Source organism: Mastigoproctus giganteus, chromosome 2, assembly GCF_048544385.1.
Source record: "Mastigoproctus giganteus isolate SK-2022 chromosome 2, ASM4854438v1, whole genome shotgun sequence".
Taxonomy (NCBI): Eukaryota; Metazoa; Arthropoda; class Arachnida; order Uropygi; family Thelyphonidae; genus Mastigoproctus; species Mastigoproctus giganteus.
In genome coordinates this window covers 80,365,015-80,385,318 of record NC_143576.1, presented here as the reverse complement: position 1 = coordinate 80,385,318, position 20,304 = coordinate 80,365,015, and the positions used below count along the sequence as shown (strand labels likewise).

General features: G+C 38.3%; 1 protein-coding gene across 1 annotated transcript in view; it reads left to right on the top strand.

Moving 5' to 3' along the window:
* Positions 1–20,304, top strand: part of LOC150089359 (NBAS subunit of NRZ tethering complex-like) — a 1,057,261-nt gene that overhangs the window by 280,089 nt on the left and 756,868 nt on the right. Inside the window, exon 23 of the mRNA XM_090389247.1 lies at positions 17,158–17,284. Coding sequence (XP_090245373.1) covers positions 17,158–17,284 — 127 coding nt within the window. The remainder of the gene's footprint in view (positions 1–17,157; positions 17,285–20,304) is intronic.

The window sequence follows — 20,304 nt, the reverse complement described above, 5'->3', positions numbered from 1 at the left end:
TATTGCTGGGATATCAGAGACATGTCACACAGGTATAAGCAGTGCAAAATTGGAATTTTTGGGAGTACAATGTGTGTAGAAAGGATAGTCAAGGTAGGAAGGGAGGAAGAGTTGTGCTGTTAGAAGAGTTAAAGACACCGCAGTTTTGAGTCAGTTTTGGTGTGAAATAAGCACTGGAAAACTAAGTTGAGAGTAAGAGTGTGTTATAGGCCTAATTATTGATGAGTGCAACGAACAGCTGTACAGAGAAATAGTGGGCCAGTAAATCAGATTTTCTTATAATGGGATATTTTAACTTCCCACATATAGAGGGCGCCTACATAGCCAGGTGGGCAGGAGCAGCAGTACATGTTTCTTGATTAGACCTGGGTTCGAGCCCATGACCATCAAATACGGAGGATGCGGAAAGGTCAGGGAATGACCACCGCATATCCCCGGAGCAATATGGCCTTAGTTGCTAATGCTCCTAAAAACCAAATAACAAACAACCCAGATAAAGACTGAAACTTGTGGATTGGTCACTCACACACTAGCAAGACTTTTGTGGATTTATTAGATGATTGTTTTCTACAGCAGCAGCATGTTTGAGAGACAACCAGAGGGAGTAGTAATAGTTTTGATCTGATTATCAGCAGTGATTATTCATGCATTAAGAATCTGTAGACAAAGGAACCACTAGGTAGTAGTGGATCACAGTATACTGATGTGGGATTTTCTCAGTGTAACTACCATCAGGGGTAAAGGGAAGGGGTTTTGTTTTCCTAAAGGTGACTACAGTGGTCTCAGACAGTATTTAAATTATATACATTGGGACCAACTGATTATGTTACCAACAGCAATTTCTAAATGGGCCATTCAACGAATGAATCTTGGAAGCTACTAGGCTTTACATACCAATTGTTCAAGGTTTAGGCCTAAATGGATATCAGATGAACTATAATGAGACTCGTGGCAGAGAAGAAAAATGCATGTGATGCATATAAAATTTATCAGATGACGCAGAAGTTCACTGTAGATATAAGCTAGTCTGAATTCAAGTAACAAAGGAGGTTAGGCAAGCAAAGGCAGATTACGAGAAATATTTGGCAAACGATGCAAAGAAAAACGGCAATATCAGATTGGTCCATTTAATATTGATTGCTTGACTGTCTGATTCTGCTCAGGTAGCTGACAAACTGAATGAGTATTTTGCTTCTACAGTCACACATAAGGAATTCTGTAGGGAAGTGGAAGTCAGAAGCTTATCAAACTCTAACAGGTAGCTGTATGATTTTGCAATAACTGAGAGTAAAGTGAATAGGTATAAGGTATAAGGTATGTTCGTGTCAGACGGCACGTGGGATTTCTCCCATCTACGCGTGTGTTTCGCTGTATCGAGGACAGTACACTGTCAAGCCAGAGACTTGAAAGTGTGTGGGTCGTGTCTGTGCAGTGTGATATGTTGTGCCCATTGTTTATCCGGCTTATTGGCCGCCAGGCCCCTAGTGGGGCCCGACGTTGCCCATACCCTGCCACGTGGAGGCTAGCCGGGTGTATCCAGTATCACAACAATTTGCTCTGGCAGGTCCTGCCACCTAGTTTCCTGGGATTTCAGTGGCTAGGGCCTATTTGAAAAAAAAAAAAATAAATAAAATAAAATAAAATAAAAGTTTATGCATTTGACATTAATGCTTAATGGGATTGCTGTTAGGAAATCGCTGGTTAGGGTTGAACACTAAGGAGATGTGTTAAAGGCCAAATAGGTCGGACAAAATTTTGATGTTATTAAATTTAGACATGTAACGCTAGATAAAAGCTGATAGTGTTAGATATCTTAGAGATTTGCACAAAACCGGTAGAATTTAGACGTTGGTTATAATTTGGCAGCATTGTTAAGGGGTGTACTCGGTCGATTTAGTGAGAGAGAGAGAGAGGGGGGGAGATTGAAGACTGGGGAGGAAACAGATAGAAGAATAGGGACGGATAGAGTAGGCATCCCCAAAGAGGTCAGTGGAGACGAGCCCCACCAGGCGAAATATGGGGGGTAGGCAGGGAGGAGAGGAGACAGAGGTCCGTCTCCTCCATTCCCTGCCTGGGGATGGGGTTTTAAAGGGAACCAGGTTAGAGCACCCAGTTCAGATCGCCAATGGCGTGTTGGCAGCAAAGCCGCAGAATGTCGGTGTCTTGTCCAAGGAGTGTCGAATCCGGTATGAAGGTCCAGCTGCCCATCCCGCTCTGGGGGTGGGATATGTTAGTTGGCAGTGGGGAACCTACCAGGTGAAGGGGGGGAGACGCACACATTTACTTCATTCGGAATGTGCATTCTCACTCTACTTGCATTCTTTTTTTTCTTTTTTTCTTTTTTTTTTTTTATTATTTTTTTATTTTTATTTTTTATACTTTTTTCTTATTTTATAATTTTTTTTTTATTTATTTATTTATTTATTTTTTTTATACTTTGTTCTTATTTTATAATTTTTTTTTTATTTATTTATTTATTTATTTTTTTTATACTTTTTTCTTATTTTATAATTTTTTTTTTTTTTTTCTTTTTCACTCAACTCATTCATCTTTTTCTCACACACCAGGAGGGGATGCAATGATGGGTAGCGTAAATTTAAATACTAATTAAAACCAGGGTTAGTGTGTACTTAACTCAGCATTTGTGTTCTTTTCTCTCACGCTTGCACTTTTATTCATTCTTCTAGTTCTCATCTCATTTATTCGACTCTTTCTTTCTGCACTGCACTCTCTGGGCACCGCAACTTACTGTTATTCTTCAGTTGTGGTGCAGGCCTAGCTGCAAGGTTTTTTTTTTTTTTTTTTTTTTGCAGGCCAGGGGAGAATGTAGTGATAGTGTTTATGTGGTTTGTAAATGTTTGTTGGTACAGTATATATAAAGTAATGTAAGTTATTTTTAACTTTGTATTCTTTCGGCCAATTACATTTGCTCTTCTGCTCACTCCCGTTCACTTTCTCTGCATGCATTCCCATCCCCCTCCCCTACATTGGTTTGGGGCCCCAGGTTCTTACACATGGCATAGTAGTCATGGGGAGTTTTGTTATGTCAGGTTTCTGTCAGGGTGCAGAATACTGCTATCCTAACAGTTTTTAAGTCATCATCTGGGCGTGGTGGGAAACTTGGGCAATTTTACTATTGATTATTGTTTAATTGCTGGGGGACTGAAATTGCTCTGCGCATTTTGAAAACTTTCTGTGTGAAAGTTGTAAAAGCTTTATAATTTTGCTCTTCTATGAGGAAGAGATGTTCTTCTCCCCTGGGAAAGGGACCAATCTGTGCTATTAGCTCTGTTCTGGGGATGTCATATATTATACATTCATAGAGAATGTGTGCCCAGTCTTCACTTTCGCCACAGGTGCAGTTTGGGTCATCGTTCAGGCCTAAGGAGGTTAGTTTCGCCTTTAGGGAGCCGTGCCCTGTCAATATAAATGTTGTAAAAAGTCCAGGGGCATACCACTTAGGTGGCTTTGGGCTAACCATTGACACCAGTGGCAGAAACCGTTTGGTGACCAGACCTCTGGTTTCCTGCTCCCACTTTGTTTGCCATAGCTCGTGGAGCTTTGTGGCTATTCTTTTTCTTTCATCATTGAAGGTATTGGTTGTATCAAGGGCTATCCCCAGAAATTCTGTGGGTATGCCCTTTTTAAATCTATAATATAAGCCTCTTTTGGCTACTTCCAGGTAAAGTGGGAGAGTTCCGGCCAGCAACTGTAGTGCAGGTGTGCTTACTGTGCAACTTGCTCTGGTAATAGTGAGTAGTATTGTCCTTTGTATCGATTCTAATTTATTCCTATTTCTTACTATGGCCGAGCGGATGAACCACGCACCGGCTCCATAGGTGATAACAGCATTAGCATTAGTAGAGGTATTTGATGCAAGAAAGCAAGCTTATGCAGCATCAGCCAAAAAAAAAAAAAAAAAACCCACTTCCACTTCACCCCTCTGTTCGCTCAAAATACCTGTCCAGCTGAGCCTTAAACTTATTTAGGCTGTCAACCTCCACCACAAGGGATGGAAGTCTGTTCCACCAACCAACCACCCGCTGGCTAAAGGCAAATTTCCGCACGTCTATCCTACATCTGTCTTTCCTCAATTTGAATTTATGCCCTCTCAGGTGATTTTTCTGAGCTAGAGGAAAAATCCAATCAGCATTGAGCATGCTTAAACCATTCAAGGCTTTATACACCTCTATCAGATCACCTCACTGGTGCCTAGTCTCCAGACACTGTAATTTGCAAAACTTAAGCCTTTCTTCGTAAGAGCACCCCTTTGTTCCATTCACTAATCTTGTTGCCCTTCTCTGTACTCGTTCCAGCAGCTCTACATCCTTCTTGAAATGAGGCCTCCAGACCTGTATACAGTACTCTAGGTGTGGCCTGACCATCGCCTTATACAATGGAATAATCACCTCCTTATCCCTGCTGGAAAAATTCCTGTATATCATTGACAATACTCCATGAGCTACTCTTGCAGCCCGTCTGCACTGCTCAGAGAACTTCATATCTGCCTGCACAACCAACCCCAAGTCCCTTTCATTCTCTACCACTGTCAGTGTAGTACCACAAAGTTGATACGTTGCTCTGGGGTTGCTGTTTCCCATGTGTAGTACTTTACATTTGTCAATGTTAAACTTCATTTGCCACCTCTCAGCCCATCTGCTCAACCTTTCCAGATCCTGTTGCAGCAGCATAGTGTCAGTAGTGTCCTTGACAGCCCTGCCAACCTTTGTATCGTCTGCAAACTTGGACATTAAGCCCGATATACCATCATCAATATCATTTATAAATACAGAAAACAATAATGGACCCAACACTGAGCCCTGAGGGACTCCACTAATAACATCAGTCCACGATGAGCAGTGTCCATTGATTACCACTCTCTGTCTTCTCCCCCTCAACCACCCCTTTATCCATAGCAGCAATTTGCCTCCAATGTCACACTGCTCCAATTTGTGTAGCAGTCTTCCATGTGCAACAGTATCAAAAGCCTTTCTAAAATCCAAGTATATAATATCAAAGTTATTCCCAGCATCCAGTTCTTTTGTGACTGCATCATAGTATCCAATCAAGTTGGTCAGGCAAGACTTCCCCTTAACAAAACCATGCTGTGTCTGAGCTATAACTGAAGTCTTGTCTAAATGATCCTGCAGTGCTTCTTTAACCAGTGCCTCCATTAATTTTCCCGGAACAGAAGTTAAGCTCACAGGTCTATAATTACTTGTGTCAGCCTTTGATCCTCCTTTGTGAATTGGGGTCACATTTGCACATTTCCAGTCTATGGGTACCTCCCCTGAGTCCAAGGAAGCTCTCATAATTATGGCTAAGGGTTTGCTTACTTCCTTTGCTGCCTCCTTTAATATAACTGGATAGATCCCATCCACCCCGGGTGCCTTTCTTGTGTTTATCTTCAACAGTTTCTCCTCCACTTTACTCCCAGTTATTTCAAGATTCTGTAGCTTACTGCTAGAGTTGAATACACCTCTGGCATTCCCCTCGCTGAATAACTCCTCATGTGTGAATGTCGATGCTGCAAAATATTCATTTAGTTTGTTAGCTACCTGAGCAGGATCATCAACACTTGACCCATCAATATCAAGTGGACCAATCTGATTCATCCCCTTCCTTCTAGAGTTTACATAAGTAAAGAACTCTTTGCTGTTTTTCTTTGCATCCCTAGCCAAGGATTTCTCGTAATCTGCATTCGCCTGCCTAACCTCCTTTGTAACTTGGTTGCATATCAACTTGTATCTATCATAGGCTTCTGTGTCATGTGTTAATTTGTATGTATCCCATGCATTTTTCTTCTCTGCCATATGCCTCATTAGTTCATCTGACATCCATTTTGGCCTAAACCTTGAACAATATTTCTTAGTTGGTATGTAAAGCCTAGTAGCTTCCAAGATAAGTTCTTTGAATGCTTCCCATTTTGAATTTGCTGTTGGTAACATCATCAGTTGGTCCCACTGTATAGAATTTAAATACTGTCTCAGTCCATCGTAGTCGCCTTTACGGAAGCAATAACCCTTCCCTTTACCCCTAATGGTAGTTACCTCTTTGAGTAAATCCCACTTCAGCACACTGTGATCACTGCCACCTAGTGGTTCATTTATCTGCAGATTCTTAATGCATGAAGAATCACTGCTGATAATCAAATCAAGAGTATTACTCCCTCTAGTTGCCTCCCGAACATGCTGATGTAGAAAACAATCATCCAATAAATCCACAAAAGCCCTGCTAGTGTGTGAGTAACCAGCCCCCAAATTCCAGTCAATATCTGGGAAATTAAAATCTCCCATTATAAGACACTCTGATTTACTGGCCCACTCTATACTCATCAGAGTCATTAGGCCTATAGCACACTCCTACTCTCAATTTTGATCTCCCAATGTTTATGTCACACCAAACTGACTCCACACTGCACTGTCCAGCGATGTCGACTGGCTTCACTTCCTTGGTTTTTATGTGTTTCTTAACTAATAGCATAACCCCTCCCCCCTTCCTATCCTGTCTATCCTTTCTGTAGACGTTGTACTCCCCAAATTGCAGTTCTGCATCCCTTATATCTGTGTGACACCACGTCTCTGATATCCCAACAATATCTGCCTTCGATGTTTTGAGCAATACCTCAAATTCATCAAATTTATTTACTAAACTCCTAGCATTGGTGTACACGCAAGTATACCTGCACCTGTTTCTATTCTTAGCTACCCTAACACAACCCATGTGTTTACTTGTACCGCAGTGGCTCCCAGCAGTCTCTGAAATACCATGCATCTTGTTTTTCAGGCTTCTGCTCATTCTAATAGAAGCAGTGCAAGAATCTCTTTCACCTCTGCCAGTGGCTACTGTCAATCTATTGGTCTTTGTCTCCCCCCAAGCTAGCAGTTTTCCGACCCACCTAACACTGCCTCGATAGCATCAGCAAATATTCTTGCACCCTTTCTATTTAAGTGTATCCCATCCCTGTAGAAGCAATCTCTCCTGTTAACAAGTACAGTCCAGGCTGAAAAAAATTCTACCCCTTGAACCTTGCACAATCTTTCCAGGGCCGAATTGATCAACAAGGCTCTCATCATATACTCCCTCCTATCGTGTCTGGGCAGAATTGCAGACACTTTCAAATTCAACCCTAATTCTTGGCTTTTGTTCAACAATGACCTGTACTTGTTAAGTAATTCTGCCGGTCTCCTACTCTTAATATTATTAGTGCCAAGGTGTACTACTATATCACCTTTTGTGCCCTTAAAAGATGATATTCGCTCTACAACGTCATCAACCTTTGCCCCTGGCAGACATACCCTGGTCCTGTTCCACCTATCTTTTTTACAAAGCATGTTCCCCGTTTCCCTGACAATAGAGTCACCAACAACTACTAGTTCCTTCGGGACCAGTGCATTCTGCCTTGGGGGTTGTCTCTGTGTTACGCGATGCCCAAGTGCAAGCTCTGGTGTTGATGTGGGCAGCTGAGAGCTTGATGGGCCCCTCAATTTTGTTTCTTCGAGGGCATCCACCCTGTCCTTCAAGCTCTCATATAGGCCCACAAGAACGCAGAGTTGTTGCCTGATATCGATACACTCCTTGCATCGCGCACACACAAAGACATCCCCCTTGGCAGTATCATGTCCCGTACCCGATTGCTCTGCAAACATCAAGCAAACAGTGCATTTTATAAGGCTGTGAGTCAGAGGACAACTGCCCCCCTCAGTTCTGCTCTGAGCCACAGCACTTCCATTAGCTTGAGCCTTTTGCTTTGCTGCTCTGGTCTGAGTCATGATTCTATTAATTAATTATGTTATGTTATTAATTATATTATGTTTGTAATCTAAGTCGTTATATGTATTTATTTAAACGTACAATTTAACTGCTAACGAATTTCAACTAACGCTATCTAGTATGGTATATAACTATCGTATCACAATGGCGGGGAAAGTTACTAGCGGTAGTTACGAACACGTGGAAACCCTTACCGATACTTTTACAAGGCCGAGTAAAGAATAAATACACCAAATTAATCAAAAAATTACAAAATAATGTTATACTACTAAATTTAAATCAAAAGTTTTAGAAAAACAATAATTTCAAATCAATAAATAAGAAAAATCCACTTAGCAGCTTTGAACACGACCGTCACTAGTAGCCTCGTCAGCAGACTCTCTTCTACCCATATATAATACTTTGCATTTGTCAATGTTAAACTTCAGTTGCCACTTCTCAGCCTATCTTCCCAAATTTTCTAGATCTTGTTGCAGTAGCACACTGTCATTTGTATCATATGCAAACTTCGACACTAAGCCTGATATGCCTTCAACAATATCATTGATAAATATACAAAACAATAGTGGACCCAACACCGAACCCTGTGGGACTCCACTAATAACATTAGTCCACAAAGAGCAGCGCCCATTGATTACCACCTTCTGTCTTCTCCCACTCAACCATCCTTTTATCCATTGTAGCAACTTACCCTTAATACTATTTTGCTCCAGTTTGTGCAGTAGTCTTCCATGCGCAACAGTGAAAGCTTTCCTGAAATCCAAGTATATGATATCAAAATAATTTTTTGCTTCCAGTTCCTTTGTAACCACATCATAATATCCAATCAAACTTGTCAGACAAGACTTTCCCTTAAACCCATGCTGGGTCTGAATTATTGCTGCAATGTTGTTGTTGTTGTTGGTTTTTAGGATCATTAGCAACTAAGACCATATTGCTTGCTCTTGGGATATGCGGTGGTTATTCCCTGACCTTTCCGCATCCTCCGTGTTTGGTGGTGACAGGCTCGAACCTCGGTCTAATTAAGAAGTATGTGCTATGCACTGCTGCTCCTTCCCACCTGGCTACGGAGGCACCTCTGCAGTATTGTTTAGATGGTCCTGGAATGAATCTTTAACCAGTGACTCCATTATTTTACCTGGAACAGAAGTTAAACTAACTGGTCTAAAATTACTTGTGCCATCCTTCGATCCCCCTTTGTAAATTGGGGATACATCTGCAGATCTCCAGTCCATGGGGTCCTCCTCTGAGTCGAAAGATGCTCTCATAATTATGGTTAAGGTTTGCTTACTTCCTTTGCTGTCTACTTTAATATAACTGGATAGATCCCATCCACCTAAGGTGCCTTTCTTATGTATAATTTCAACAATTTCTCCTTTCATACCTATTAAGAACAGTATTTCTTAATAGGTATGAAACTTTTACTAGCTTGCACGATTAATTACTTGAATGCTTCCCACTTAGAATTTGCTTTTGGTAACATCATCAGTTGATTACACTGTACAGAATTTAAAAACTGTCTGAGACCACTGTAGTCATCTTTACGGAAGCAAAAACTCTTTCCTTTATCCCTGATAGTAATTATATCTTTAAGTAAATCCCACATCGGTATGGCACCTCCGTAGCCAGGTGGGAAGGAGCAGCAGTACGTAGCGCACGCTTCTTGATTAGACCGAGGTTCGGGCCCATCACCACCAAATATGGAGGATGCGGAAAGGTCAGGGAATGACCAGCGCATATTCCCGGAGCAATATGGCATTAGTTGCTAATGCTCCTAAAAACCAAATAAAAACAACAACAACAACAACCACCACCACCACCACCACCACATCAGTATACTGTGATCACTGCCACCTATTGGTTCCTTTATCTGCAAATTCTTAATACACGAATGATCACTGCTGATAACCAGATCAGGATTATTACCCTCTCTAGTTGCCTCTCGAACATGCTGCTGCAGAAAACATTCATCCAATAAATCCACAAAAATCTTACTAGTGTGCGAGTGACCAACCACAAGTTCCAGTCAATATCTGGGAAGTTAAAATCCCCCATTATAAGACATTCTGATTTATTAGCGCACTCTATTTCTCTGTAGAATTGTTCATTGTACCCATTTTTTTTTTTTTTTTTTAATGTTTACCCCAAACACGAGAGGTATTTGAACCTATAGTACTTCGTGCTGTGTTTGGGTTGGAGGTTAAAAAGACGAAAGAAGATATTTGTTGACATTGGACTTTTCTGTAGACTGTAATTTTCAGGAAATACGTATGAAGGAAGGTTGTTCCAGAAAATGGCAGTTGAATGAATACATGAGGAAGATGAAAAGTTGGTTCTGTGGGTTTGAAGTTGGACAGTAAATGGATGTTGGCTGGTGGTGGCACATGTTCGAACTGTTTTGAAAGAGAGAGCGGGAATTATAGAAGCCAATTCAGAAGAACAGTGCCCATGGAAGTATCTGTAGAAGAGGCATGCAGCAGAAACAGTACGTCTATGAGAAAGCGAGTGGAGAGACTGTGTTAGAAATGAATCATTAATTAACCTAACTGCCCTCTTCTGAATGGAATCAAGAAGCCTGAGAGAGGTTTTGGGGACACCGCCCCAGATGTGGGAACAATATTCCATGTCAGGGCAAATTTGCGATTTATACAGAGTGAGCAGCTGTTTGGAAGAAAAGTAACGCCGAGAGCAAAAGAGAAAACCAAGTTTTTTAGATGCAGAGGAAGCAATATTTGTAATGTGCCAAGAAATTAGAAGTTGTGCCAAGAGAGATTAGAAGTTAAGGTAATCCCCAAAAGAGATATATCATTTTGACTAGAAATCGGAGTGTCACTAAAGATAAGCATAGGAGCAGAAGAATTCTTTTTGCGAGATATAAGACAAGACTGAGTTTTAGAAGGTTGAAATCAACTAAGTTGTCTTTGCCCCACTGGAGAATTACCTGAAGATCAGCATTTAAGGAATTGGTAGCAGATTTTCGAGAAGGTGAAGCTGATTGAGCAGGACAAGGAAAATGGAAAGTGGAATACAATGTGCTATCATTGGCAAAACTATGGATAGGATTTCCAGTCAATGGAAGAAGGTCATTAATATACAAGAGGAAAAGAGTGGGCGAAGGAATTGAACCTTGGGGGACACCGGCATTAGTGGAGAAGTTAGAAGACCGAGAGCCATCTACCATCACCCTCAGTGAGCAATCATAGAGAAAACTGGATAACCAATTACTAAAAACAGTTGGTAAACCATAAGATGGAAGCTTGTTTAGAAGACCTTTATGCCAAACACGATCAAAAGCCTTTGAGATGTCAAGAACAAATACTTGTATTTCACCGAACCTTTCCATTGAATTAGTCCATAAATGGGTAACATAAGCCAGAATATCACCAGTGGATCGACACTGACGGAATCCATACTGGCTATCGTTGATCAGACGGAAGGTTTCTATCTAGGTAGTTTAAGAGTTGGCGGTTAATTGATTTCTCAAATGATAATTGGATGGGAGGGATTTGTCACCCTTTTTAGAAACTTGCTAGATACGAGCAAATTTCCAAGCAGAAGGAAAAACACCTTTGGAATAAGAAAGTGAAAGTAGGCGGCAAAGAATAGGAGTAAGTTCAGGAGCACAGGTTTTGAGAACAAGTGGAGAAATACTATCAGTACCTGGAGCTTTCTTACCATCAAGATTCATCAAAATCCTTCTGATATCCTTTTGATGGAAGACCACAGGAGGCATTGAACGGAGCGTTTTGGGGAATGGTGGGAGGTGTTTTACCAAGATCATTCATTCATGAGCTGGAAGAAAAATGGGATGCTAGCAGGCCAGCTTTATCCTTGGCTGAAGTGATAACAGAGAACCATCTTGTTTGGACAGAGATGGGCAAAAGTTGCGGCCAATAGCTTTGGCAAGAGACCAGAATGCTCAGCTATCATTAGGGCAAGAAGCAAGTTTTCTACTCTTAGCCTGTTCAAACTCTAGTTTGGACTGATTAATAACTGCTTTACAATTGTTGCGAGCTTTGGTGTAGGCAGAAAATGAAACTGAAGACTTAGAAACAAGCCAATTACGATATGCAACATTCTTCTCTTGAACAGCCTTAGCACATTTATTGGAAAACCAAGGTTTAGATAAAGGACGAGATTTTAAAGTGGAGTGTAGGATAAAGGATTCCATTCCTGCAAGAATAATTTCACTGACATGATCTGAGCAAATTTTGACATCATAAGTTTAGAAACAGTAATCCGACCAAGGAAAAGAAGTCTCGCAGGTCATTCTATTTGCATTATTGTAATGCCAAACAACTCGAGGTTGGGAATAGCCATGAGATAAAGGTTCCATTGGAGAAGAGACAATCATCAAGTTGTGATCTGAAGTGACTAAAGGACCTCTCACTTCGACCGTGCTTGGATGGTCCGGTATTCTTGTAGGTAAATGAGCAATCTGTGCTAGATCATTAGTAATTGCAATAGCCTCAGCATCTCAACCTGCTGGGTCGGTGTAACTAGAAAACAGAAGCCAGCTGGAGTTGGGAACATTAAAATCAGCAAGGAAAATTACCTTACTGTTAGGAAAGTTGGACTGGTGAAAGTCAAGTTGCAAAGCGAGGAAGTCAAAGAGCTCCAAGTGATTAGTGGAGTTGGGAGAACGGTAGAGACAACAGATGAATTTGACACAATGAGGTAGAGAGATTTTGAGCCAGAGAAGATCAAAGAGAGGAGATTCCAAATTGCCAAGTCTCTGACAGGGAATATCAGAACGGACATATGCACAAGTACCACCTTTGAGGCGAAAGGAATCATACAGCGAATAATTTGGGCATCTGAGATGAGCAGTAGTTGAAACAACCGATAACTGAGATTCTGTCAGAAAAAGTATATGGGGTTTGAGAGACTGCAAGTGGAAATGGACATTGTTGAGATTAGAATTGAGACCACGTATATTTGTGAAATGAATTAGGAAGTGCTTGGGAGGTTTAGATCTTTTCGCAGATAAGCTTGCTCTATTAGTTTGACAATTCATGGTGTATTCAATAGTATGAAAAAGTGGGTGGGACATGCTGTATGAAGTAATGAAATTTTTGGATATGGCGTACACGTGGTAAGAATATACCCAGATCCTTGACATAGCGTGGCTTCAACAATGCTCCCTGCATAAACACTACTCGGACTCCCTCCAGTCACTATCTGGCAGAGTAGAGGTAGCAAGATTATACACTAGCTCATCCTTAAGCCTCCTAAAGAGTTACCAATAGGTTCGGTTCAGTGTACTAACTAGCGGCCGGCCTGCGAACACCGTTTTCGAGTTGTACCCTCGAAATGTAAGGAATATTGGATCTCGCCATGATTTTCATCATAACCTCAAAAGTCATCAATCATACTGCATGATGGAAGAGATAGGGAACGGTTGACCTGAACGTAGCTCTAGAGACTAAACGTGGGTTCCACCAGTTCAAGCCTCCAATAAGCAAAATGGTGGTATTTCACCGGTTGATGAGAATCATCTACCACCTAGCACCATTTGAGTCTTTAGACCTATAACACACTCCTACTCTTATTTTTGCTTTTGCAGTATTTGTGTCACACCAAACTGTCTCAACAGTGCACTGTTCATCTCTATCAACTGGATGCATTTTTTTGATTTTATGTTTTTCTTAATTAACAACATAACACCTCCTCCCTTTCTATCCTTTCTGTACACATTGTCCTCCCCAAATTCCAATTCTGCATTCCTAATACCGGTGTGACACCATGTCTCTGATATCCCAACAGTGTCTGCCTTTGATGTCCTGACCAACACTTCAAATTCCTCAAATTTATTTACTATACTTGTAGCATTGGTATATGTGCACCTATTCTTATTCTTAGTTACCCTAACACATCCCACGTACCCATCTGTTTCACGATGACTGCCACAGTCCCTGAAACCCCCAGCAGCGCTCGCTCCAGGCCGCTGCTTATTCTAATAGAAGTAGTGCAAGAATCACCTGCACCTTTGCCTGTGGCTACTTTTAACCTTTTAGTCTGTGAATCCCCCTGAGCTAATAGTTTTCCAACCCATCTAACACTGCTTCTGAAAGTGAGCAAATAGTCTTGCTCACTTTCTGTTAAGTGTATCCCATCCCTGTAGAAGCAGTGTCTCCTGTTAACAAGCACAGACCATGCTGAAAAAAATTCTATCCCTTGAACCTTGCACATTCCCTCCAGGGCCGAATTGATTGACAGGGCTCTAATCATGTACTCCCTCTTATCGTTTCTGGGCAGAATTGCGGAGGAATCAGAGCCTGCTGGTCTCCTGTACTAACAACAGGCAAGCAATAAGAAATATATTACACTCCCAGTGGCACCAATCATGGCATGGATAGGTCATAAAAAGTTGTATCAAATTAAGCACATAATCCAAACATGGCAATCTAGTCTATGCAGGAACCGGAGAGAGGAAGTTGTTTTTGCTTGCCTCCGCATTGGACATAGTAATCTTGCGCATTTTTCTGTGTGGATGGCTGATGACCCTCCCATGTGTGAAGAATCCAAAACCTTTTTAACAATTAAACATAGTTTAACTGAATGTCTACATTCTAGAAATGAACGTTGTATACCATTTACTTCTTTTAGTCATCTGATTGAGCCCTATATGCTCAGTCAGATATTGTCTGACAATGATCATGTATCAGTTCTTTTTAACTATTTAAAATTGATAAATTTGTTTAGATCAATTTAAAATAATACTCTTTTTTTAATATACTTATTTATACAAGGTCATTGAAAAAAGTGTCCGTGATTTCCCTTTTAATTACCTTCTGAAATATTTGATCAATTTCTGTGATTGTAGCAGCAAACAAGTGGTAGCTCACTAAATTTTATTTGACACCTCAACAATGACCTTGGCTGCGCCCTGAGTGTGCGCAGAATGACTCCTATGTGCACTGCCTCAGTCAGGGTCAGCAAGATGACTGTGCAACAGAAAGCACAGTGTGTTTTGTGACATTGCATTGTTATGTCAGATTTAAATTCAGCGTACCACAACACACACTGTTCTTTCTGTTGCATTGCCATCTTTTTGATACTGACTGAGACAGTGCACATAGGAGTCATTCTGCACACACTCACGGTGCAGCCAAGGTCATTGTTGAGGTGTCAAATAAAACTTGAGTTACCACACTGTTTGCTGCTACGATCACAGCAGTTCATCAAATATTTCCAAAGATAAGTAAAAGGGAAATCACAGACACCTTTTTCGATGACTCTGTATATTGTTTATGCCTATTCAATGATTTTTTTTATTCTGATACAGCTTACAAATCCTTTTTTGACAGTGACCAATTTTCATGGGTCACTGTAATTGCCTTTTTATTGCCTTTTTATCTTTCACTTTTTATAACTGTTAATTCATTTTTGTTTTAGATGCATTATAACATATTTTTTTGAAGCACCAATAAACTCCAAACCAAACCAAGCCGGAATGGAGTAATGTTAAAGATATTGCATAAACTAGATTCTCTGACCTTTGCATTTCATACAAAGTGAACAACAGTATAAGTTAGTCTGAACATCAGTACATACAAGACCAAAGATGCCAATAAGAAGATGAAAAAAAGTAACAACCAACACTAGTGATAAATATTTTCCTGCAAGATCAGTCAGACTTAGCAATACTACCACCAAGTTAGTGCCCTAAAACAGTACGTTAAAGTGTACAAGTTTTCTTTCTGGGTTCTGTCAGAGCTTATTTTTAAGCTCTGACAGAAGGGTTTTATGAGATTAAAAAAAAAATAACAGTAAATAAAAAAAATAAAGTTGTGTTTATATTTCAGCACAACTGTATAGGTCAGGTCAGAGGAGCTACATCTAATTTTTTTTGAAAAAAGGAAAATCATTAATTAATCATATTTAGCACCAACGTTGTGCTCAAATCATGGTCAACTCAAAATGTGTGCTGCTGCTTTTTTTCTAGGCTGATCACTCGGTATGCTTTTGAGAGATAGATGTTTCTACGATCTTTGTTATGTTTGGTTTTTTTTTTTAATGTAAGATAGGCAGAAAATGTAGAAAATGGGTTTTTGAGATACATTAACAATATTTAATATCAATTAAGAAATATCTAAGGTATATTTGTATGAGTTTGTTTGTTTGCTATTTAGGTTGTGAAACGTGAGGAGGGTATCGGCATTGTTCAGGGTTACAATTTTAGTTAGGTTATTTATTGGCTGGATCTTTCTTAACAGTGTTTTTATTTTGGTTGCATTAGAAATGTTGAAAACCTCATAAGTCCTGAGGATATGACTTAATAATGCCTGTCTTATGTGTACTGCATATGTATGTATTATAACCATGATTATATTAGTTCAGATTTGTATCTCTAAGTAACTGTTTTATTCAACTGTTGCATGAAAGTTAATTTTCTCTTGGGAAGTATATCAAGGAAAGAGATCCTGTGACATGTTTTGACTTCTAATTTAATTTTTTTTCTTTAGTTGTCTGTGTTGGAGAGGAAATTGTTTGAATCTAGTGTTTGGGTATTCTCTAGATTGTTATTCAAAATGAGGTTTCGGCAAGAAGAGTGGCGGGAGAAGTTTCTCATGCTGTTTGGAGTTTTTGGCCTCATTTTTGAGTAGAAAATCCTACCTGCCAGTTGAAGTGTGGGTTAGTCAAAAGTTCAAATGGATAAAGTCCAAAATATCTGGAATGGGAGAGAATGTTATTGCCAGTAAATATTTCTCTGTGTATTGATTATCTTAAAATAGTGGTTTTGTCCAGCAAAATATAAATAAATATTATAATATATATTGAGCATTGTATTTTGTATATTACATTGATGCTAGCAACAAGAAGGTTTTGTAATATGTTTACAGGTTCTTCAGGAATGTACTCATGTAATGATATTTTCTTTCTTGCTGTTTCCTGATAATGTTACCAAGGTGAAAAACAAGTATTTCAGTAAAGCCTTTTTTATGTACTTTTATATTAGTGAAAATGGATGTTCCTCATTTATTGGTTTTGTAAAATTTTAGTCTTTTGAAGGATTTTCTTTTAAGCTAGCATTTTATTTAATTTGATTTTCTTTTCATTTCAAGGTGTTAAAGTCTCTCTTGCCTTCTTTATAAATATTAGTATCTTCACTAGTAAAGCTTTAATCATGCCGTTGAAGCTTTTTTTTTTTTTTTATATATATATATATATTTAAAACGATTTCATAGTCATATCATATGTTCAAGGTCATGTAGGACTCAGAAGATTTTGCATAAAATAATCTACTTGTAACTCTCAATTCTGTGGTAGTTTTATGGTTTTTTTTTTTTTTTTTTCGTTATAATTGTATCAATCATCAAAAGAAAATGAAATTCTAGTAATTTTCTATAGTATTATTTATTTGTTTGTCTTTTATTAAAGAAGAGAATTAACTGGAAAGTTGCTGACAGACTGGTATTCGAAACGTGCTCGAGAAATTGAACAAAGGAGTCATTTGGTTGACAATGCATTAGAATTGATAAAGCTAGGCAGAGAGAGAAATGTTCAGGTACGTGATTTTTGTATATTAATTAAATTTCCAAACCAGTTATAATGATAAAGGTTCATCTGGATAAATATGAGGCCTGATCAAAAAGTTCAAATACTTTTACAAAAGAAACAGTGGAAGTAGAGGGCCAGAGTGCTAAATAAGCTTAGAGATGTTATCTTTTTACTGGTTTGAGCCATTTCCCATTCTATCAAACCATTAATGGAGCAATGTACATGCCATTTGGACATGTCTTAGTCCCCTGTCCCAGTTGTAATGGATAAGGAAGTGGAGAAAAAACACTTACTTCACAATAAATAATATTGTGTATACAATATTATTTATTGAAAATGTTTAAGTAATACTGTCATTTATTAGTGAATAAAATATTCCAAAAATGGTGAAGAATCTGTCAAAGGTGACCAGTATTCAAGTCATTCTTTAACTCTTCAGGTACTGATGAAATGGTTGCATGAAAAAATTAGAGATGACCAATATTCAGGCCAGTCCTAAAAATCAAATAGAGATGAAGGTAGTACAAGAAAAATTTTTCAGAGTCCTAACCTTCTGAGAATTGCCACTGAACTGGGAATTTTCTTTAGATTATGCCAGGTGATTTTAACCAGAAACCATGGCCTCTGTGTGCCGTCAACAAAATATGTTCCATGATTCTGCAATTATGGCCAAAAGGTTTATTGTTAAGTCAAAAACTATTGTACATTTGTTACTGATGTTGAAGTATGAGGTATTGACTATGAGTATTGACTGTGATCTCTAAATGAAATTCCAGTTGTCCCAGTGGAAGGCATTAAAAAAAAAAAAAAAACAGTTTGGTAAAATATGAAAACAACGTTACTTATTTTTTCTGTCTTAAAGAAGTTCTGATGAGGGGAAAAGTTAGAAAAAGATGACACCAATTGTTTTCAAAATGGTGAGTGGTTTCTCTCAGTGCTCCTTCTTACACTACACTTTCCATTCAAGAATTTTTTTACCAAATAAACATTCTTGCAATTCTCTCCCACCTCCCATATACACCTGACTTTACCCTGTGTGATTTTTTTTTTTTCTCTTTCCCAAACTCAAAATTAAGCCGAAAGGACACAGACTTGATATTTCAACCAATTAGTGAAATACAATCATTAACTGTGAATTAAAATAGCTTACTGTGAAGACTTACAATGATGCTTTTACAAGTGGTAGAACACTGGGACACTTACATATCACAAGCAATAGTAACTACAAAGGGTTGTATTTATCCTGATATTTTTTTAAGAAAATAGCCTTGGAACTTTTTGATCTGAGCTTGTATTTTAATTTATATAGGAGTTGGAACAGATTTAATTCATAGTTTTAATGCACATTTAATAATGTACACTTGGAATATCTTATATAAGATACCAAATGTTCAGTTTTTAAATAAGGCATGCAGTGCACAAGTTTATATGGAGAGAGCAAAATACCAAGAAGAAAACATAATTGACTATGTTTGTTGAAAAGGGCTTAAACAGTTGGTTAAGATAGAATAGTTATGTAGGTAATTTGAGATTGGGAGTGACTGTTATCATGTATTGGGCAAATTAAAAATGATAATTAGTGCCAATAATGAAAGGTTTATTAAAAAGTGTTAAAATGAACAAATAGCAGAAAATTCTCAGATATGCCATTATCCATTAAATGCAGAAGTCTTTTTCACAAGGTAAATGGATGACAAAGAGGATAACTAACCCATGCCTAATAGGATTTTTTAAAATTTAATCTAAAAAATTTCTTAAATTTGAAAAAAAAAAAAAAAAAATTAAGAGAAATTTAATGAAAGCTTCAAAAAGAGGTGTGGGAAGAAGAGAATTTATAATTCTATGGTGGACTTCAGAAGTTTATGATAGTTCAAGAAAAGTAAAAATATTTTTAGAGTTTTTATCAAATAAATCTAATGAATCAAATGAGGGCTAATATATGTGAGAGAGGCTCAATAAGAATCTAAAGCTAAAGGGAATATTTGGAAAGATTTGAGAAGTGGGAAATATTTTTTTGGTGTTTATGATTGCCACATAACTGTTTTTTCTGTCAACCTGCTCATCTGTTACTTTAATCATTGGCTCCAATAATTTCTCTATCAGATATGGTAAGGTTACAGGTGTGTAATTACTCATTTCGCCCTTGGATAATTGTGAATGTGGTAGGAGAGATATTAGCACATCCCTAATGTATAGAAACATCTGATGCTCCTATAATTATAGCTAAAGGTTTGCTTAATCTTTTGCTGCTGCTTTTAATAATTTTAATGATTGGATATATTCCATTAAGAGGAATTTACTTTATTTACTTTTAGTTATCACATTATTTAGCTCCCAATTATACCATTGTATACGTCTGGTATCCCAGTCCCTGAAAACATTCTTCATGTATGAATGTAGGTGCAAAATATTTATTTAGCTTGTAAGAAATCTATATAGGATCATCATTATGCCATTCATATCGAGTGGACCAATGTGGTTCTTCTCTCTCTCTCTCTCTCTCTCTCTCTCTCTCTCTCTCCCCCTTTTATTATTAACATAAACAATGAATTGTTTGCTAATTTTCTTTCTTTGATTCTTAGCCAAAGACCTTGTAATCTGATGGTTCAGCCATCATCACTAAAATATTTTTATTAATGATCATTAAACCAGTGCCTTTTAATCAATAAAAAATATTATATCGAAAGTTCTGCATATATATGGCATTGGTGAGAAAATCAAATGGTCAGGTAAAAATATTAAGTGCATATTTAACCCACTAATAGAAATTATAATCCCTTCATTATATTAAATATATTAATCAGTTCTATAACATTGTCAGAGAATGAATGTAAAAAAAAAAAAAAAAAAAATGTGTGGTTGAATACTAGGTACAGGAGTATCAAAGTACAGAGAAGCTTAGAAAACAGAAAAGAAAACATTAGAAATTTGCTTAGCCTAGGTACAAAAGCAAAGAAAAAACTATATATATCGACAAAAACTTTTAAAATCGTTGGAAACAGTTCTTTTTTGCAAAATGGCAAAAAT